Raw genomic sequence first — 23,175 nt, 5'->3', positions numbered from 1 at the left:
CTCACATCAACTTGAGATCAATGGCCGAGATTTTACAATAAAAACCCTAATTAGGGTTTGTTACAACCAACTCAATTCTGGCCAATGAAATAATTGCATTATTTGGACACATGTCTTCTCTAGAATATTCAACCAATGGATAACCGAGGTAGGTACATCGAAGTTAGTGTCATCTTTGATGAGTCAGGTACATTGAATCTGGACACGCTGAGGTGGACCAATCCGACTGGAGGAGTGATGACTGGGATGCCACCTTGTCTGACACTTGCAACTTGGTAGATATTCAATTTGATGATGCTAAGAAGCTAACTTTAATTAACTCTTCTGAAACTGTCTGCTTCTCCAACAGACCCTTGCTTTAACCTCCTTTGTCCTTGATGTGCAAGATGGATGGTGTACCTTTCCTTCAAATGCTGGACTGGAAGATGTCGTCCTTGCTGATGCTAGACTGGAGAAGGTCGTCCTTGTCTTGGCTCGGTCTTCTTTTAACTGCAAGACAAACCGAAAGATGATTAAGGACACATAATAAATTCATTTCAACATAGCACTTTCTACCTTAAATCATCAACAAGAAGATGTTAAAATGAAGCTTGCTCAATATTCTTTCTAGGGACAGGCCCTATAAGGATTTCGCCCTGGACCCTCTGGAAGGGTCAGGAGCGAAATTTGCATTCCTAGCTCAAATTGTTCTCACTTTGCAACCGTACTTGCTTAGATACATGCCCAAGGACGCCCTCATTCTCAACCAACACCAATCTTGATGCAAATTTGGGGCAAAAGAGAGGTTTTTAAGAATTTCGCTTTGGACCCTTTGGAAGGGTCAGGAGCTAATTCACTTTTTAGGACAAAATCTATCATGTTTCCTCTCCAAAATACCTTCCAAGGCAAGCACACACTAGTTTTCCTTCCTCCAGAGCCTAGGGATCCACGCCTTGACCTCTATCATGAGCAATTTGAGTGAAATTGGGAATTTTGCTATGGACCCTCTGGAAGGGTCAGGAGCGAAATTCACCTTTTAGGTCACAACTCTTCATTTTCTTCACTTCAATTCATCTTGCAGGGCAAAGTAACATCATTTCAACCTCAACTACACCTTAGGACTCCTAGTCTTGACTAGACACAAGAAGGAAATAGGTAGATGAAGAATTTCGCTCTGGACCCTTTGGAAGGGTCAGGAGCGAAATTCACCTTTTAGCTCAAAATTCACACTTTTGAAGGTCAAACATCTTTCCAAGGCATTCCAAATAGCTTTTCTCACCCTAGTCTAGGCCTGACTTAGCACAAAATTTGGAGGATAAGACGGTTTTTAGGATTTTCGCTCTGGACCCTTTGGAAGGGTCAGGAGCGAAAATCTTATTTTAGGCTAATTTCCTCATCTTTTCAACTCCAATCCACCTCCAAGATCAAGGACACATCGCCTCACTCCTATCTAGGCCATAAAAACCAAAAAATTGACTTGATTTGAAAGGAAAAAAGGGTGATCCTAGGAATTTTGCTCTGGACCCTTTGGAAGGGTCAGGAGCGAAATTCTCATTTTGGCTTCAAAATTTGCATTCTTGGTGACTAAAATCCACTCTAAGGCAATCCAAATGACTTCTCTCACCCTTGTCCAGGTTTGACTTTGCTCAAATTTTGGAAGAAAAGATGGTTTTTAAGATTTTCACTCTGGACCCTTTGGAAGGGTCAGGAGCGAAAATCACTTTTTAGGCTCAATTCCTTCACATTTGATAATCATTGAGAAGTCAAAGTTATTTCTAAGGACCTCTCCCATCAAAACTCACCTTAGTCAGCACTAGGCTTGGCACAAAATTGGGAAAAAAGGTGGTTTTGAGAAAATTCGCTCTGGACCCTTTGGAAGGGTCAGGAGCGAAATTCTCATTTTGAGCTCATTTCTTCATTCTTTCAACCTCAATCAACTTCAAAAGGCAAGGACACACCTTCTCACTCCCATCCACACCATAAAAACCAAAAGTTTTATTTGATCCAAGGAGAAAATGATGGATTTGAAGAATTTAGCTTTGTACACTTTGGAAGGGTCAAGAACAAAATTCTTGTTTTTGCTTAATTCCTTCCAATTCATTGATTACTAGCAACTCAAAGTCATTCCTGAGGACATCTCCAATCTCAACTTACTTCGATCCACACTTGACTTAGCATAAACTTGAGATAAAAGAGAGTCTTGGAGGATTTCGCTCTGGACCCTTTGGAAGGGTCAGGAGCGAATTTCTTCCTCTAGCCCAAAATCATCATTTTTGGAGACAACAATCAATTCAAGGGCAATCTCAAGGGCATCCCTCACCTTAGTCTAGGCATGGCTCGCCACAAATTTTGGAGAAAATGATGGGTTTTAGGATTTTCGCTCTGGACCCTTTGGAAGGGTCAGGAGCGAAAATCTTGTTTTAGGCTCACTCCTCCATCATTTCAACTTGAATCCACCTTAAAAGGCAAGAAAACACTTCTCTCACATCCGAGTTATAGAAACCCAAGTTTGAGTTGATTTTGCTAAGAAAATAAGGGTTTTTAGGAATTTCGCTCTGGACCCTTTGGAAGGGTCAGGAGCGAAATTCACTTTTTAGACCAAAATCATCATTCTTTCAAACCCAATCTTCATTGCAAGGTAAAATCTCATCTCTCTTTGCCCTAGGAACAAGGTTTTAAGCTCAAGCAAGGTAAAAAAATATAGGCTTGTAAGGAATTTCGCTCTGGACCCTTTGGAAGGGTCAGGAGCGAAATTTCTTTCCTTGGCTAAAACACTCATTCCTCAACTTTTTCAAACGTCCTTAAGGGTTTCAATATGCCCATTCTCTCTTTCAACATACCTTGGACATCAAAATTTGGCCAAATAAGGAAAGAAATGAGGTCTAGGAGGATTTTCGCTCTGGACGCTTTGGAAGGGTCAGGAGCGAAAATCTCATTCTTGACTTGATCCTTCATCTTTTCAACGCCAATCTTCTCTGGAAGGTAACAAAACATCATTCTTCACCCAAGAAACAAGGTTTGTGGTCTAAGCAAGGTCAGAAAATAGGCTTGCAAGGAATTTCGCTCTAGACCGTTTGGAAGGGTCAGGAGCGAAATTCACCTTCTTGGCTAGAATCCTTCATTTTTTTAAAGCTTTCAAACATTTCCAAAGTCCAAACATGTCCACTCTTCCCTTCAAGATGCCTTACAAATCAAAATTTGGTCAAATAAGGCAAAAATGAGTCTTAGGTTGATTTTCGCTCTGGACCCTTTGGAAGGGTCAGGAGCGAAAATCACCATTTGGGCTTGATTGTTCAATTTTCTCTTGGAGGCAAATATAGATCGTTTTCCATCTAAGGAGCAAGGTTTCAAGCTAAAACAAGGGAGCAAATGAAGTTTATAGGGAATTTCACTCTAGACCCTTTGGAAGGGTCAGGAGCGAAATTCTCCTTTTGAGCTAAAATCTTGATTCTTCAAAGCTTCTAACTCCCTCTCAAGGCAAAAACATACCCATTCAACCTCCATCAAGCCAACGCCTAGCCAAAATAAGGAAAAAAACAAGGGTTATAAGGATTTTCGCTCTGGACCCTTTGGAAGGGTCAGGAGCGAAAATCATGTTTTGACCTTGATTCTTGATTTTTCAAACTCGAATCTTCCTTGGGAGGCAAACATAGATACTTCCTCATGCATCTCCATCTTGATCCTGACTTTGGCTAAGGGAGAAATTAGTGTTTTCAAGAATTTCGCTCTGGACCCTTTGGAAGGGTCAGGAGCGAAATTCGCTTTGGACCCTTTGGAAGGGTCCGGAGCGAAATTTGACATTTTGGACTCTCCGTCAGGATCATTTTATGGAATATAACATTTAAGTATCAGGACCTCCAGGAGTTATATTGCGAAATCTAGTTTTTGGAGGATTCTTCAGTTTTCCAGACTTAGTCAAATTTCAGGATCAGGACATTCCAGACTTAGCCAAATTTCAGGATCAGGGCATTCCAGACTTAGCCAAATTTCAGGGCATTTGAAGATCCGGATGACATTCCAGACTTCATCACTCACCAACTTGACCTAGCTCGGACCTTCAAGAATGACACTCACTCACCAAGTAAGACACAATTAGCAACAAGAGCAAAACCAGGCCCTAAGGAAGACTCTCAAAGAAACCCTAATTCTAGGGCCCCAAAGACTCACCTCAGCTCAAGCAGAGCCTGCCATCCTAGTGATCCCCTTGGTGACACTCGAAAAGCAAAGGCTAAAAGACAAAAACCCTAAAAGACCTAGAAAACACACCCCAGAAGGCAAAAAGCAGGGGTCCCCATTTGCAATGGGGCGATGTGTGAATACGTCACAACAGGACATTACAAATAAGTTACACCAAGAGGGGGAAGAGGGAGACACAGATTGTGTTTTAAGCAAAGGGAAGGTGCCTTCAAGCAAATAGTGAGGAGATACATGATTGACCTTTGTAACAGGGATACCTGTTTTGGGCAATAGCTGTTCTGGGACAGAACTAGTTGGTTTGTTCAAACAGACCTTTAAAGGCCATAAAGAAAGAATATGCTCATGTTCCTATTGCAGAGCCTGTTAACCACGCAGGCATAAAGAATAAAAAATAAGCAAATCTTTCCTACATCCTACCTCCTTTGGGAACTTGTGCCAAATCCATGTGCCATGAAATCGGAACCCCACAGAATGCACTAAATGTATTGTCAGCTTCACCCTCTGTACACTGTAATGAACTATGTTGAAGCTTTCTCAATGCAGGACTGCACTCAACCAAATGCACAGAAAGAGCCTCCGAGAAGTTCTTGAATTTTGCTGTGCCCTGGCATCAAAATTAAACATTATTAACTTGAATGGCCCAAAAACGACCATCTGTGCTATCATATTTTAAAATATACACACAAACATATTGCACCAAAAAGTGTCAAAACTTTGGAACCTTACCATCTATCTGCAATCAAAATTAGGGTATACAACAAATATATTGCACCAAATAGTACAAATTTTGGGCCCTTTCATTTGCTTGAGGTTTTTCAAATCTAAAACTTGACAAGGCAATAAGCTATCCCAATTCCACGGTAAAATGAAATAATGAATAAGGGGTTTACCCGAAGCAGGTCAGACATAAGTGTTCCACGTCCTGGACCCAACTCCACAAAATTCACTTGCTTTGGTTGACCCATTTGCTCCCATAAGCACATTGTCCATACTCCAACTAACTGACAAGATTCCAATGTGAATAGAGCTAAGAATTTCTGATATAGCGTTTGAAAGTAATAATTAGGAAAAAGTGAAATTAAAGTGAGATTGTAATTACAATTACATTGAAATCAATGTCATTAAGTCCCCAAAAGCAATCAATAGGACAGAAGTACATATCATCATAAAAAGCATAGCCAGTAAGAGAGTACATAGAGCATCTCCCTGAGCTCGTATACCCAAAAAGGATCAACTCATCATGATCTAAACCATGAGCTGACTTATATCTTCTCCTATCAGAGTTCAAGAATCTAACAGCAAACTCAAGATTTGATATATATAATATCATGATTACTTGAATCTGTAACAACCTGGTATGATGTTTTTCATATTTTTCAAATGTCCAAATATTGTGCACACAACTTAAAATTTCTGACCAGAGATATGAAAGATAAATATCACGTTGACCACACATCTTCTAAATGAAATATGAGCCACTTGCTGGACTAAAGTTAAGATGTCGATGGCAGGGAAGGTTGGCTTATAATGAAATAATGACTGTTAGAGACATTGTAGGAAGAAGTGTGAAACTGTGAACCATTGTATTCAAACCCACTGCTTATCTTCATTTAATGATTCCTCACAGATTGTAGACACATCTTCCATCACCAGCGTCATGATGAGAGTGTATCTCTGTCCATATTAGTGCAATCATCTCCTGTAAGTCACTCATACAACAAAAATAACAAAATTTCTCCATATCATTATCAGTACAAAGTATACATGAAGTGCAGTGAATTGTCTATGCCAGGCAAGCTTAAAATGTTGGCTTGAAAGAGGCTACAATAAATAAAACTATTATAGGTCTCATTCAACACTCCAAATCAGTGTGGTGTTGTGGATATACATTTGCACGAGAATTGATCTGTGTTAGATTGACGGTGGTATTTTATTTACCTGCAAGCTTAAAATCTCAACTTGAGCGAACCTACAATATATCAAAGAATTGTAAGTGCCTCTAGAACACCCCAGTTGGTTGTTTGGTGTGGATTTACATTTACAAGAGAAGTGATCCATGCTCAAATCCCATAGTTGCAAAGCATTCGGATTTTATCTTCCAAAGTATTTGAAACCCATCGGATTTTTTTCTAGAGAGCTTATGAATACATGTCAAGTTGAATCTTTCTATGCCAGTGTCAAATTGGTTCGATCAAAATTGTGTTCCCATTGTTGTTGTCCTGGTCATACATTAGTTTTTTGTTTTAATCTACACCCCTGTTCTTTATGTAGTAAACATACTCATGATTCTTCTTATTGTTTTCAAAGGAAAGAAACTTTTGTCATGTGTTGCAAATACTTTGGTTGAACTAGTCCCAAGAGAGACATCAAATGGTTCTTTCGATACTATAATTGTGACACCTTTGACAAAGATTTAGCTAGATGCTCCAAATAAGGCTATCTTGAGTTTTGTTAAATTTTTTATTGGTGATGATAATGATATTGGTGATGGCAATGTTATTCGTAATGAGAAAATTGATTAATCTTTAGAGCATTATAGATTCCCTTTATGTTCAAGATGCCTTTAATTTGAATTTTTATGATTTGTTTTGATGACAATGCTCTAGTTGTCTCAAATGATTGTTTCTAGCCATTTTGCAGTTGTTGCTTTTGTGTGCTTTGCTTGTAGAGGGGATAGATTCAAGTGGAGACTTCACAGAGATGAGTGATTTATGCTTCAAATGTTTTGCAGATTTGTTGATTCTATGGAATTGTTGGTTTATTTCAGCTTTTGCCTAAGTTGTTGCTTGTGATATGTAATACCCCTTCCTAATTTGTCCTAGAATTTGCCCTAGAATCACAATTGCAACAACTTAGGGTTGGATTTACGTCTTATCCAATAAATATTTCTTCAATAATGTGATCCTGAATTTGAATCTTGCAATCACAACATGGCAACATGTGTGTCTGTACATGTACGTGTATGCGTATGTGTATGTGTATACTATACGTATACACATACACATATATATATATACATATATATATATATATATGTACATACATACATACATACATACACACACAGATATATATGTATATATATATATATGATCATTAGGATTAGGCAAATCAATCATAATCATAAACTATTAAGCACATTAGAGTTTGGAGGAAGAAACGTGATGGGTCCATCCGAAGCCATTTCTCCACCAAGTCCAAGGGGATGTCAACCACAGTCCTCTTGCTTGCTTGGCAGCTTGTACGTGCTTTCCCCATTCATGTCTCATCTTCCTGAAGACACATGCCCTCTTGCGGGATCGGGGGGCTTGTGAGATGACCATAGAGAGAACTTTGAGTCATTATATTTAGATAGATATGTGCTTTATTATTTAGTTTGAGAGTTTTGTGACCTAGTACAGATTCACATTTTCAGATGGTGCTGCAGCACAAATTTTGGAGTTTTTTGGATCGAATTATCCAATTTTGCTCTCTTTGGCACATGGTTTATGAGGACACACTATGAGTAGGTATGATTCCTTATTGCGTTGGAGATGGATTACATGCAGTGATATCATCGTGATTTTGTGAATTTGCAGAGATAGGCAGCTCATTGGAGTTTTCAAGCTTTGCTTGGTGTTTTTCCAAATGTTCATTATGGGAGAGAAATAATAGGATAATGATATTTTCTTTCCCAATTTTCACTGGGAAAAAGTGTAGGGTAATAAACATTGTTTATGTGATTAGTTATTACATATTTGGTAGTTGTCGATTTTAGTTTCTAATTAGTTATTACTTATTTGGTAGTTGTCGATTTTTGGTTCCTAATTAGTTATATTTTCTGATCTATATGTGTGCAAGATTTCATTCACAAAGATCAATGGAGAATTTCGGATCATCATTACTCTCTTCTATATTTTGAATTCCTTCAGTTAATAAAAACTTGATTTTTATGATCAGTCTTACTGACTCATAAAAGCACATTGAGATTGACATTAAGATTAAAATTTAACAAAGGATTCTGTAGATAGGACGTGTGGGTATATCAGAAAATAAACGTTGATCCTGCCTGTGCTTTATGCAGTCACCGTGTTTTATAATGGGAAGACCCCTTAAACAGACGCTTGTGCCCAAGGAATCAAATTGTCATTTCCAGTTCCACTCTTGTACTGTAATTTCCTTTCATTTATATCTTACGGGTCAAATCATACTGCACAAAGGGAATGTATTTGGATTTCACCCCTAGATTCAGGATTAAATACTGTGCAGCAACACTTATCTCTGTGCACTCACTGTGCAGACAGATATTGGATGATATTTGGTATAAACAAAGAAGCCAAGCTTTAAACCAAAGTGCCCCACCTTGCTGATAGACCGTACACCTAAACGATCTGTTAATTGTGTGCATTTTAAATTTGAATAACTACAGCTTGATTTTTATACTCAGTCAAAGTGACTCGTAGAAACACATCGAGATTGAAGGAAAAAGCTGAAAAAAAAAAATAATGTAGACGAGATACGTGGCTACGGACGATAAACATTGTAGACGGTGCTGTATGCAGTCACCATGATGTAGAATAGGGAGACCCCTTAAACAGATGCTTATGCCCAACGAACCAGATTGTCGTTTCAACGCCACTCTTGTAATGTAGTTTGCTTTCATTTATATATGTATATTATTACCTAGACATAAGATAACTAAATAACTTCCACCATTTTTGTAGTCGAAAATGGCCTGTAGGACATATCAAAGTGTTTTTAATTGATCAAAAAAAAGGTTTCTATGGCTAGACAGTTTTGAAAGAAATTCCGAAAGGATTGGTTGATCATTATGATTTAAAACTTCTGTATTCTAAATCGTCGCTGCTTAAATTTGTGTAGTTGTTTCCGATGTCATCATTATAAAAGAAATGGCAACTAAAAGAAGACTGAGTAAAGTAAAAACTTCCAACCTCGCCAAACATCTGGCTGACTTCGGGAGAGGTGACAAAGTCTCCTCCACTCCCAAATACATCTCGGTTCATATAAAACCCAGCATTAGGATTCGTTAAAACTTCACCCATATACTCTGCTACTGTAATCGGTCCTCCCCTAAACTGCAACATATTTAAAAGTATAATCAAATGCTCTGCATTCAATACACAAATTAATAGCACTTGACACCATATTCAATGAAACCCATTACCTTAATCAGACTCTTGATGTGCTTAGCCATGGGAGACTCCACAAGAACTTTGTGCTCATGATCTGCCTGGCCATTGGAAAAATTAATGGTGCCCTAATTCGAAAAACCTTAAAAAGAAAGGAGCATTTAATAAACCTACCTGGAGGATTATACAAACCGGACCGATCGATTGAGATTATTGGCTCAGAGGTGGCTGTAGAATTTTCTGTATCGTTAAAATGGGTTCCGTTGGAGCTTGATTGCTGAGAGAAATGACGAAGGAAATATGACAGAGTAGTTGCACGGGCAAGCGGTGACCGGCGACCTATAATTCTTCTCAATGCGGCCATTGCTGTTAATCGAGATTTACAGATGCACAACCTTATTACAGGGTAAGAATGTTAACAGCCATACAGTGTGAGATTCTGATGGCTTTGCAAAAACACAATTAAGAGCCAAAGTTCAAAAAAGCTCTCAATATTTTTAAAATAAATTAGATGACCAATCAAGGAAGGGTGATGGATTATTAGTTTTTCAATGGTTTATTGTTTTTTCTATTGCTTAATTTTGCAAACAATCAGAAATTGATTTTTGATTCGTTTTAGTTAATTTTTTAGTCACTCTCAATGAATAATTAGTATTTTAAAAATACTGCGATAGTATCATATTTTGAGAAGTATTTTTAATTATCATTTATTATTATTATCACAATACATTTTGTTAATGAATATACTATATAGTGAATTAAAAAAGAGGTGGCAATTAAAGTAAGTAATGTCTTTAATTGGTAATTAAATTAAATCTAATTTATCATGGTGAAAGGTTTTGAGGTTTGGTATGAATATTTTGAGCATATTTGTTTGTTGGCAAATTTTGCTACTTAATTATATTGTAACACCCAAACAAGAAAACAATATGAACAAATAGTGGAGATAGATATGATGACCTTCTATAACTACTCTCTGCTTCTTTTACGAGGCGCAACTACCTTCTAATGATATGCAATAAATAAAATAAAATTCAAATGTGATTTTAACTGAAAGCAATTGAAAGGTATAACTTTTAACTAGAAAGTTTCAAAGGATTGCTACTACTACATATTTCAAATGATAACGAAACAAATATAAATCTTTCAATCAAGTCTCGCTCTCATCACAAAGGATGATAGAATTAGAAGAGAAAATCTAATATCTCCATAATTAAAATAACCATTGTTTTCAACATTTATACAAAGATAAATATTTCACAACAATGGGCTCAAAGATAAATTTCAATCACTTCAAAACTCAACAATAAAAACATTGAAACAATAGCAAATCTGACATAAGAAGAATGAGCATTCATTCATCACAACCACAAAAGTTTATGATCTTAGAAAACAATTCCAATAATTTTCATTGAAGCATTTCAAAAATGATAGAAGCGTTAAATAGCACATCTACTTTTTAACAACACAAAGTTTGCAAAAAAGATCCTAAATGCAAATTGGCTCCTAACATTTATAGCCAAACTTAGCATAACCGTTTTAAAACTATAATGGCCTCTTGAAAACGATCGATTAAACAAAAGTCCTTTAAGCAAGATTATAAATAAATTAACAGCTCCCCAAAGCCAATAGCTTTTGAGATGCATGGAAAATTAAAGCATAAAGAAAATCAACTCAAGAGAGTGATGTCATCATCTTCCACCTCATCTTCTATTGTTGACTTGTCTTCTCTCTCTGTATCTATTGGTGATTCCTGAGTTTCCTGTGTCACTCGATTTGCTTGTGTCGCTTGTGTCGCTTGTGTTTTCACCTTCTTCTTATATGCTCTAAATTTTATGATGATTGGGGACAACATGTCTACATTTAGAGTACCAATGGTGTTAACTTTGATTACCTGTTTGTTGATATCTTGGTTTGCTTCTACTATCTTCCTTGGTATATCACTACCATTGTCTCTGACAAAAGAAAGAAAAAATATCACATATTTCAATCATTCCAAAGTCGAGACTCCTACATTTGCCAATGACAATTCTTCATCAAATCCTTTTCTAAAGTTCCTCCTCATGGTGCTAGTTTCAAATAGCTCTTCTCAGCCTTCTTTAAAGATGTGTATTCCCAATGTAAAGAAATCATTCTTCAAATATTTAAGATAGTGGAATGTAGAAGAGAGAATTTTTGTTATCTCTAATTCCAACTCTCCGAGCATAGTCAGCTTCCAATCCAACATCTCTTTCCACATTCAGGAGTTGTTTTTTGCAGGATTATTGATAATTTACTCAGTCATCAAGAGATTGGGAGGTATTTTTCCGATTTCTTCTAACTCCTTGAAAACTATTGCTAAACTTCCCCTTTCTCTCCTCACATTCTTGAGCTTAGTACGAAGAACATTCATTTTCTTTGTGAGTAGGGCGTAGGCTCGTAAACCATTTTTAATAAATACCATACCATTTGGAACAACTTTACTTACCCATAAGTCAACCGCTCACGTAACTGCTCGAAACCTTTTAATTTGTTCTAACTTATCAGAATTGATACCTTCCAATGTCGCTATCCCTGAAGCACCTTTTATGGTTTGTGCATTAGTTTGTAACGTAGATTGAATGAAAGTAGTTAAAGCACTTAGTTGTTGTGTTAGCTCTTTGTTCTTCTATTCTTGCATGATAAGTTACTCACAAAGTACTTGGCATGGTAAATGTCTCCTTTTGTAGTGGAGGGACCCATATTGATTCCGCTCAATTTGAAATTCGTTTCTATGATTTCGTGTTCATCCCTGCTCACTAAAGGATCGGCAATTTCCGATATTTAGATCAATGATCATCCTGGACTTTTTCTTGGCATTCTTCAGTTTCAGTGTATCCCCTCGCAGCTTGGCTATTATGTCCACATGAATTTCAGCCATAGGAGTGTATCATTTCTTCTTTTATGTGACTTTCTTCAACCAGGGAGGGGAGGAAATGGCAGTAGAGCTACCCACAGCAGTGGTAACAATACCATTTGTGGTTATAAGAGGGAGAATTGAGGGCATATAGATTCTCCTAGGGTCTAAGGATTAGGATTCTCAAACATGGAATTTAAAATATTATCCCCACAAATTTGGTCAAAGATGAGAGATTCATTATCAATAGCGGTCATTGTAGGAGTTGGTGATTGTTAGTTGGATGATGATACAAGTGTTACTGGCTTCCCATCTCTTTTCCTTTTTGGTGAGTTGGGCATATTCCCTTCACAAACAGACTTCAACTTCTTTTTCTCTTTTGGCAACTCCTCGTTACCTCCAAGTTGTGAACCAGCATTTTGAGAAGTTGTTCCTATAACATACACAACCTTTATAATCTGAGAGCTTTGAGAATAATTCTTCTCTCTGTTAAGTGTGTCTTTCTGTGAGGAAGAATCAACATGCACTCTCATTTTCCTTTCCAACCACTTCCTTTTTCTCTCTAAAATGTTTGAGGACCTAATCTCAATGTCTACTTTTTCTTCTCCTTTTGGCCATTGAATTGGGGGAAGTTAGGCAACAATGACATCTCAATATGATTTATCAATCAACTCTGAACCATCATTTGTCATGCTTTTAGGAACTAGAAAAGGCAGACCAAAGGTTAGAACTTGGTTTATGGTTAACCTCATTAGGTTTCTCCTTTGAACTTCTCTTTCATCTACATAGTCCTCCCAGAAATCTTCTAATTGTGGAATATACCGACTCTCTCCATAGAGGTTATTTTTTATGAAACCCTTGCTATCAAAATTGGGTCTCAATGAAAAATAGTGAAAACCAAACTCGTCCAACAGTTTGTAAGCATTTTTTGAGGATTTGTTGTTCTTATAAGAAAAACTAGACAAAACTAGGGGAAAAGAATGCCCCTTGTTTTTCAAGTTTACATATATTTGAAATTAACAAAGATCATTTGGCAAACGAGTTCTAAGAAAATAAGATAGTCTAAAGCATACCTCTGCAATTTTAATGAGGCTTTTTCATAAACCCTAATTCTCAAGTAAGAGAATGTGTGGAACTAGATGTAGCAGCTACCAAATTGCATTATCAGGGCTGCAACTTCTACAAAGATTCTTCTCTTTGGTGACCTTTCGATTCTTTTCACCAGGGCCATGAACTATCTATCACGGACACGTGAAAAGTTTCTCATACCCACACCTTTTCGCAAATGAGGGAAATGATAATACATTTGTGTGCCCACCACAAGAGAGCTTTCAACTTTTAGGTCTGACTAAGCTAACTCACTACCAACAAGTACATAAAACAATAGAGAACATAAATGGAATTGTGGGTTCTTATACTAACCTACTAGTTATTCATGCAGGTGTTCACTCATCAATTTTTCCCAATCCACATACTTGTTTTCATCACAAATAGTCAATACAAACTAGCACATCCATTCCTCAAAATATTTAGAACTAGGCCTCTCGGTTACAGGGTGTATAAGTATGATCGTGTTTGTAATATCCTCCTTAAATAGTTCTCTTTTTATCCAAGTGGGAAACTTTGACTTGCCTCTCCTTTCTACCTTCAACCAGCTTCGCACAATGTAATTAAAACACCAATCTATTTGATTTTGAAAGAATTTCCAACTAGACTACACAGATATGTCTACATATTGTTTCCTTCCAGGAATTTGTAACTCCAAAGCCACAACTTTAATATCAACTCTCACTACTATAGATTCATTCAAGGCCCCAATTTCCCAGGAGTCTGGGTGGTAATTCTAAGTAGATGGAACAACCAATTCAGGACTTGCAATAGTTGGTGAGTAAGCTCTGACTTTTAGGAGCCCACTATACAAGATTTTCTATGCAATGTGATACCTATCATGGCGTTGTGATCTTCCCAATACTTCATGGAGGTTAACATCCCCTATATCAGTGTTTCTCACATCATCCAAGGCATTTTCTATGGTATGAGACATTTTGGGTTTCATTCTATATAGAAGAAAATAGGCTAGGACTTTTGTAACTGTAGTGGAGACCAAATTAATTAGTGGGATATGCAAGACGGGGAAAAGATATGAATTCATGAGCATGGTCAAGGAGACCCTTCTCTAATTTCACTCACAAAGCCCTAATTTTTGACAAAGTAGTAGGTGAGAAGGAGAAATTTTGCTCAAACCTGGTTTTTACATGCTCATTGATTCACCATTAACACAATCTTCCACGATGTTTCTTGTTCGCCACCTAGAATATGAAATGAAACGTCAACGAAAGGTGGTAGATCTATACATGCCTGGAGAATTTAAACTTGTCTACTTTGGGCAATGTACTGTACTATCCAACTCGCAAAACTAAGCTGACATTCTCTTCGCAAAGAGTGTCAACGCCTTTCCCATGTTTTGATTTTATTTTTGCATTCAATGCTCATTAATGCATAATGTTTTCTAACGTCATGGCTAGAAACCTATTTTGGAAGCAAAAATCGCTTGTTATCGAACTATCGACAAAGACTAGAATCATGGAACCATTGAAAGTGTGTGCAAAAGTTCCTAAAAAGTGTGATCAACCGATGATAATAGACAAGTGAAGGCCCTTGACTAACTAACATGGCTCACCCATATCAGGTTATCAGGTGATCAAGGAAAGATGGACCTTAAGGACCTTAGAGACTATGATTGATGATGTTTCGAAAGTGTGATTTATCAATAGCAAAGGGGCTAGGGTTTTAAAACAAGTTGAACACCTCTAACATATAAACACCTCAAAGAGTATCAACTGATCTGGTGCTTCAAGAACTAAGGAAGTGACGAGCTTGATCTTGAAGTGATGAAAAGGGTCGATTGAGCAACTAAAAATTGTAAATTAAATATTGAATTAACATGCATTAATCTCAATTCTAGAAAGGTTGGTAACAACAGGTTCTGGATGTGGACAGAGACTAAAAGGACGCAAAGGATCCAAAAAAACTTGGCATCAAGCCTTATTCCTGAGGGCTACAAATTCACACCCAAAAAAAAGGAACGTGAAAGGAAACTATCATACAAGATAGAACTAACTGGTTGGACTACCAGCTATACGATTTCATATTTTGCCCATTATAGGAAATAGGTAGATGTGTTTCGTCTGGGTATGCCAATAGGAATGAATTCTCCCTAATAATTTCTCTAATTGTGAATGGGCCCCTCCATAGAAATCAAAAAAAATTTGTGCGCACCCTTTGGTTCTCTTCTACGATCCCATAATAGGACTGAGTCTCCAACCACAAATTGCCTTTGCTTAGTCTTTTTATTAAAAATATTCTTTACGAACTTCTGGTGTTTTTCTATCATATCAACCACTTCTTCCCTTCATTCTTCAAGGTTGTTTAGGTACATGACCCTTTTCTCTAAAGATGATTAGAATTGTTCATCTTCAATGTACTTCTACAAATTTAGCACTGATAATTCTAGTGGAACAGCTAGTGTACATTCAATTTCATAAAGCAACAAAAAAGGAGACATGCCTATTTACCATTTATATGTGGTTTTGTCTACCCATAGAGCATCATAGAGTCTTTTATGCTAACCCCTCTTATTTTCCTCTATGAACTTTTTAATGATAGAGATGTGACTCGTGTTGCTTGATTCAGCCTAACCATTACCCTGTGGGTAATGATATGAGGAATGAGCTACGTTGATCCCATATTCATAGAAGAATAAGGACATTTCAGAAGAGGAAAAACGGCTAGCGTTATCAGCTACAATTTTATTCAAGACTCTAAATCTCACCAGAACATTTTCCTTCAAGAATTTGGTAACTACCTCCAAAGTGGTGTGTTTCATAAGAATGACTTCTACCCATTTAGTAAAATAATATGTGGTTGTGAGAATATGGGTGTGGCCTGCACTTGAGTTGGGATTTATGGGTCCATTGAAATCTAAACCTCATTGTTGAAATGGTTCTTCAATGACTACATGCCTCAATGGGAGTGCAACTAACTGAGCTCCGTTGGCAAACTTCAAGCATTTCTCACACCTGGTCACCCATTCACATGCCTCTTTGAACATACATAGCCAATGGAAGCATTGACATATGATTTTAAAGGTGGTTACAAATGCAAAAAAATGTCCACCACATGCTTCACTGTGAAAAACTTTCAACAAATTCTTCTATTGTTCTTTGTCTACACACCTCAAAAATGTACCTCCATTCCTTTCTTATATAGATTCCCTTCACAGAGGAGGTATTTAGAATCTTTCAACTTTAAGTTCCTTCTCTACGTAGGAGATACAGAAAGAGGGCATTCACCATATGTTAGCAAGTATGCGACGTCTAAGAACCACTCATTAGTAGTGCTGGTGAACAATAGTGTTGGTAGGCTTTCATCTTCATCAGGTTTATTTTCTACTATCATTTTGGGCAGGCCCTTTCCCCTGACTAGCATAGTGGGTTTAATATCTATGTCATATTTTTATACTTTCACGACCCAATTGCCTCTTTTATTACAACTAATATCATGTTGTATCAGGATGCTCTTTACAGTATAGTTGGGAACAAAAAATTGTGGTATGCGAGTATAGAATATAAAACCTAAAATTCTTCAAGGTAAATAACTCTCATATGAATGAACTTTTCCATTGGAGAATACTTTATCTCATTCTTCTTCTAGGGCACACTCATAAAAGCAATAAGTGTTTCTATATCTTGTTAATTCTTTGCAACAAAATGGTTGACATCGTATGTGATGAGGCATAACAATAAATAATGTAATCCTTTTGAAAAATAGGGTGCACCAAAGTAGGGGCATTGGCTATACCTATTTTAATGTCTTCAAAAGCCATTTTACCTTCCCAAGTCCACTTAAAAGTAGGATGGTTCTTCATCATCTCAAGGATATGTTTGGTCAATTCTGCAAATTTTCTTAAGAAATTTGCTTGACTAAAGAAAGATCTGGTACCACTTTGAGAAGTGGGGAGACTTAATTTTTGGATCACCTTAACTCTCTCTAAATCAATTTTGATTTTGTACCTAGAGATAATATGTCCCAAGAGTTTCCTTTATGTTACTATGAAGACATATTTATTAGGGTTCAAAGAAATGTCAAAATCTTTGCATATTTGCAATGTTTTCTCTAAGTCATGCAGATGATTTTCCTTTTTTTTTTTTAAATACTATCAAGTCATCTAGGTAATCCATAATAATATTGTTCTTCAAGTCGTCTAAGGTTAAATCCATGGCCCTTTGAAAGTTAGCTCTTGCGTTAATGAGCCCAAAAAGCATCCTAGTGTAAACAAAAACACTGATGGGAATGGTGAGGGCAGTTTTGTGTTGATTTCTTGGTGCCACTTCTATTTAGTTGTATCCTAAGAAGCCATCTAGCATTGACATCATTTATGAGCCAGAGAATGTTTGTAGAATGTGATCCATTATTGGTAAAGGATAATTATCTTTAAGAGAGGCTCGGTTTAAATTACGAAAAATCTACACATTTTCTTATTTCTCCATTTTTTTCTAACAGGCGCAATATTTGCAATCCATGTAGAGTGGTGGATGGGATAGATGAACCTTGCCTTAAGCATCTTATCAATTTCACTGAAAATAGCCTCGGGCACCTTTGAGTTATAAGTTCTTTGCTTTTGCCTAAACGAGGTCACACCTAGCTTGAGAGGAATGTGATGTTGGATTTTTCCACCTCCGAATTTCTTTAGATCAACATAGCACCAAGAGAAGATGTCATTATCAGGTCAACGGTGATATTAGGTTTTTCTCATCCTTGGGGGAATAAAACTTTCCAATGCAACTAATTTTGGGTATTCTATTGTTCCTATATTGATCTATTCATAATTTGGAAAAGTTCTAAATGAACTCTAAAATTCTTCTGTTTAATATGACAGTTAAACAAATGTTCTAAGGAGACCATACCTTTAGGTATTTTATTCCCCTTTAACTGGATCACTTGATTTTCTCTGTTGTATTCAGAGTAAATTTCTCCTTCCAGAATGTCACCATCTTTTTCAGTACTCCCTTCAAAAAACAAATTGATAAATGCATCAACTTTCTCTAGGAAGTCAATGATTTGCCTATCACTATTGAAAACCAACCATTGATTAACATTATCAGGCACGTTAGGTCTATAGATTATCTCCATACTATACATTTTATCTTTAAAATCGGGATGAGGTAATAGGAGAGATATTGATACGGCTAGAGAATTTGCTTTGTTGTTTTGGTCTCTAGGCACTGCTTCTATTGAGAAGACTTCAAAATATTCAATTATACATTCCCAAATTTTATTTTGGTAGTGCCTTAATCTTCTGTTAGTTTTATTAGCTAATAATTATTTATTTAATTATTAGTCTATTATACTCTACGCTTAAGCTAAACTTAGGAATCTTATAATTCTTTAGGGTTTCGAGTATCATTTAATCAGAATTCTCTCTTTGTATTTTCATAACAACTGTAATTATTGGATTGCATTCATGTTGCACAATCAATATGACTCCTCTTTTCTGGATCTCTGAATTCTGGCCTCCATAGCTTTTTTGCTTCTCTCTTTCTATGACAGTTTTGTATGAAGGTGATCTTTGGGAGCTGTAGAGTTGATTTTTCCTCAACTCCAATATGGTATCAGAGCCTACATCTGTTATTGCTTGTTCTTGATTTTTTTAGAAGTTTTTCTCTAGAGGTGCTCTTGGGATTTGAGAAGTTGTATTTTTTCAACTCCAATATGGTATCAGAGCTTCATATCTACATGCCCTTGTTCTCTTCATGAGAGTTTTTGGGCCTCGTTCTTCAGATTCGAGTATTTGAGGGTTTGTGCAGTTGTTTTTTTCCACTTCTAGGGGTAGCTAATTTTTTGGTACATTTTGGTGCCAAAAGGACCTCACAGTTGGATTCAAAAGGCCAATTCCATGAATTTTGATATATAATTTGCCTATTTTTGGTGACAAAGGTATCTGGGGCATGATTTTTTATTGACACATTTTTCGAGGCACGGAAGTCCGTACAGCTGTACCTACAAATGCATCAGAAAATTTTCATCAAAAAAAATAATTTATTTTTTTTACCCTTTATGCCCTACAAGAGGGATTTTTTTTTCTTTTAGCCATAATTTAGTCATACGGAGGCACTTTTTCAAAAACCTTATATCGTCGGAAAGCTCTTTCCGATGATATCCAGGTATGGAGGTTTAAACTTTTTATTTGATTTTTTTGATGGTGTTTTTTGCTTTCAAAGCCAAAGGTTCCTTTTTGCACTCCGGGAGACATAACTTGAGCATCCGAACTTCGTTTTTTGAAAACTTTATATCGTTGGAAAGCTTGTTTTGTGATATTTCCATTCATATGAGTTTTATTTCCAGATTCTTCTCTAGGTATATTTTAATCAATTTTTTGCTTTTCAGCACTCTAGTGATTATCTTGGATGTTTCAAGTCCTGGGATCTCTTTCTTTGAGTAGGATGTCTCGTCTTTGGTTGTTCTTTCTTTTTCTAGTCTTTTGTCTCTTCTGATCATTGTAGCATTTTATTTATGCAAACACATCGAGATAAAGTGCCACCATGCATTGTATATTTGGGATCTTGCACATCTTGTGCCTTATTGTACATGCACTACTTATAAAGTGCCATGGGGGGGTTGATGTTTGTCTTTGTTTTCCATCTACCTTTATCACGTGAGTGTTCCTTCCATGACATTAGCCTCATGATGTGTGTCAAGTGAGTGTTCCTTCCATGACACTGTGTCCTTTCTTTGCATCTTCGATGTTCCTGGTTCTTCGTCATGCAGTTCTTGTTGGCCGTTCTTTTCAGTGTACCTGTCCCTCTCCCTTTTTCAGCATTACGGGGAGGTTTGTCCTGTTGGTTCTAATGCTTCCTTGGTTTGATTTATCAACTCTTTAGGCTTTGGTGTTTCATGCCATCTGTATCTTCGAGTTTAGTTGTTTGTCTTTGTTTTCCATCTGATTCGAGTAGTGTCATTTGAGGGCACTTGTGCATATTACAGTCTTCTCTACCTAGTCATGTTCTATTTCAGTGGAGTTTCTTCATATCAATAGTTACTCTTCGACAGTGTTTGCAGCTATTTCATGCTTCAGTGGTGTTCTTCATTCTGCTTTTTTTTGTTCCTATCTTCTGGAACACTCTTGTTTGGAGGCTTCTTAGTCCTTCACTTGAGCTTTCATCTCTTCTTGGAGAGGAGTTTCTTACCCCATGGTTTTCTCCTTTTTCTCCACTTTACACAGATTTTATTGTACTTGGGTACCTCATCAGGCCTAGTTGTCGAGATGCATTGTTGCTTTCATGCATTTTTTTACATGTTTTTTTAGTTCTTAGTTGTTTTTTAGCTACTCCCTACGTTCATCTTAAGGGGGTGTTAGAGTTGTCTTTTATTAGCCAATAATTATTTATTTAATTATTAATCTATTATACTCTACGCTTAAGCTAAACTTAGGAATCTTATAATTACTTAGGGTTTTCTCCTTTAGGGTTTCAAATATCCTTTTATAAGGATTCTCTCTTTGTATTTTCATAACAACTATAATTATTGAATTGCATTCTTGTTGCACAATCAATATGACTCCTCTTTTCTGGATCTCTGAATTTTGGCCTCCATAGCTTTTTTGCTTCTCTCTTTCTATGACAGGTTTGCATGCAGGTGATCTTTGGGAGTTGTAGAGTTGATTTTTCCTCAATTCCAATATCTTCTATTCTTGACATTGTATAGGTTTTGTACTTATTTTACTATCAACTCAATGTCTCCTTTGGCTCTTAATTTTTTAATTCCCTTCTCTTTTGCGGTGGCTAATCCTAAAAGTAGGGCTTCATACTCCGTCGTATTTTTGTATTCTCAAACTCTAACTTGAAGTAAAAAGGGAATTTATAGTCATCTAGGGAGATGAGGACCACACCAACTCTTGATCCAAAGGAAGAGAAACTCTCATCAAACTCCAAGGTCCATAACGCATTAGATAAATCAAGATTAATTGCACCAATACTTTCTTCTTCTATTGAGGTGCATATATAAGTACCAAGACCCTATCTCTACATACAAAATCTTAACTCTTGGGTCACTTGACTTCAAGACTATTAACTTTTCTTTTGATTTAGGCTCTAACAAGGCATATGACCAGTCCATTTGAATTTCTCCTCCCAAATCTTTATAGAAACTTATACTCAAAAGCATCCCATAGCTAGCAAGGATGTCAGTTACTAAAATGGTAAGTTTCAATCTCTTTTTGGGATAAGAGGCTAAAGCAACCTGAGCGTCCCTGATTTTACCCACTATTGGTAGTTGAGAGGAGTCCATGGAAAAACATTTCACATGTGAAGAGGTGATTGTTAGACCTAGGTCCTTGGCTACTTGAACAAGAATCACATTATCAGAGGCTCCTAAGTCTATCACATAGTATAAGGATACATAAAAAGGCTCAAGTTTCCCAAAAGGATTCTTTGGGTCAGGTGGTTTAAAGCTTTGGGAGGAATTGAAATAGTTTTGATTCTCTACAATTGGAAGGACTTGATTGGATATTTGAGCATTAATGGAAGATGGCAAGGATTCTTGCTTTACATATTTGACAAGTCTATACAATTCAGAGGGATTCATCTTGAGATATCCAACTTAGGAAATTTAGATTCTAGTATTCTTACAAGACTCGTTGATATTAAAAGAATTAGGAAAGTCATTATTAATAATGCTAGGAGGTACCTCATTAGGAGTTGCTTTGATAGCATTTGGTTCTGCCTTTTTGGTACTGGAAGTTGCTCCCCTTGACAAAATGCACTTAGGTTTTGATGTAGTGCCATCAGTTGGACTTTTATTTTCTTGATCTTTCATTTGTGCATATTGACTTCTAGTGAATACTATATGATTTTTATCATTTACTTTAATATACACATCATCTCCCCTTTTTGAATCAGATTCATATTCAAAGAAATTTACACTAGCATCTCTAGGCTGTGAAGGTTCCTCGACTTGGTATTCCTCTTGCTTATTAGTTGAGAGCATCTGCATGGCCCTAGACATTTTTGGGCAAGTAGAACCATCATGATTTGGTGAGATGGAAGTTATATACCATTTGATTACCTTTATTTGTTAAAAGGGGACCTTCAATGGCTAGCCTTTGAGATGGACTAGCTATGGCTAAAGGTTTGTGAGAACCCCTAGGTTGATTGTAGTCCTTCCTTGACATATCTTGATAAAGAGGTTGTTGGGGGACTTTGGGCATTTTCCTTTTTAAGGTAATGATATCATTAGCCAGTCTCTAAACCATAGGGTCTGCTGAATTAGTTGTTGACAGTTTGCCTGTTTGCAATTCCTTCTTCCATTTCTTGACCATTAGCAAGTCGTCCTCAATAGAAATGGCCAAATTTTGTGCTACCCCAAGATTACTTTTTCCTTCCCTTCTTATAGTGAAATTAATATCTAAAGGAAGGTTATTAATAAATAAACTCTTCAAGAGAGCATCTCTAGGCCTCAAGGTAGCCGAAATTATGTTAGTCAATTTATTGAATTTAGCTACGAAGTCTTGCATTAACTCGTGGACTTCTTTATTCATCGAAGACACCTATGTTACTAATGTATGTTCATTTTTAGTAGTTTTAAACCTATCTTCAAACTTTTTTTTTCATTTTGGTCCAATTGTGGATTGATCCATTTGGTAAGTGGTGGAACCATTCCACTGCATCATCAGTCAAAGACTCAACAAAAATCCTAACCATGACATCTTCATGTTGGACACCCAAAATTGAAAAAGTTGCAAAGAAAACATTGATGTGTTCTTCTGCCATAATCTTCCCATCTCCTATAAATTTGGGGATTATTTTTCCAGACCCTCTAGGTAGATCATTAAGTTGAGCCCCAAGATTAAGTGGACCAATGATAGCTCCCCAAGGTATTAGTAGAGCCATGGAAATTGGGATAGGAGTGGGAAAATTAACTTGTGGGGGTAGGACAGTG

At 36.7% G+C, this 23,175-nt stretch overlaps 1 protein-coding gene across 2 annotated transcripts in view; it reads right to left on the bottom strand.

Moving 5' to 3' along the window:
* LOC131068662 (uncharacterized) overlaps nt 1-9,810 on the bottom strand; it is a 135,593-nt gene extending 125,783 nt beyond the window's left edge. The window contains exons 1-5 of one of the 2 annotated variants that reach the window (XM_058003899.2): nt 9,480-9,810; nt 9,341-9,402; nt 9,108-9,251; nt 5,067-5,177; nt 4,594-4,780 (exon numbers count right to left, since the gene is read on the bottom strand). In XM_058003899.2, coding sequence (XP_057859882.2) covers nt 4,594-4,780; nt 5,067-5,177; nt 9,108-9,251; nt 9,341-9,402; nt 9,480-9,669 — 694 coding nt within the window. In that variant the 5' untranslated portion in view covers nt 9,670-9,810. Of the gene's footprint in view, nt 1-4,593; nt 4,781-5,066; nt 5,178-9,107; nt 9,252-9,340; nt 9,407-9,479 lie in introns of both variants that reach the window. The other variant, XM_058003900.2, reaches the window with a different exon arrangement.
* Between the last annotated feature and the right edge of the window lie 13,365 nt (nt 9,811-23,175).

This window comes from Cryptomeria japonica, chromosome 6 (genome assembly GCF_030272615.1).
Source record: "Cryptomeria japonica chromosome 6, Sugi_1.0, whole genome shotgun sequence".
In the NCBI taxonomy this organism is placed as follows: domain Eukaryota; kingdom Viridiplantae; phylum Streptophyta; class Pinopsida; order Cupressales; family Cupressaceae; genus Cryptomeria; species Cryptomeria japonica.
The sequence above is the reverse complement of the archived record's forward strand: the minus strand, read 5'-3'. Positions and strand labels throughout refer to the sequence as shown.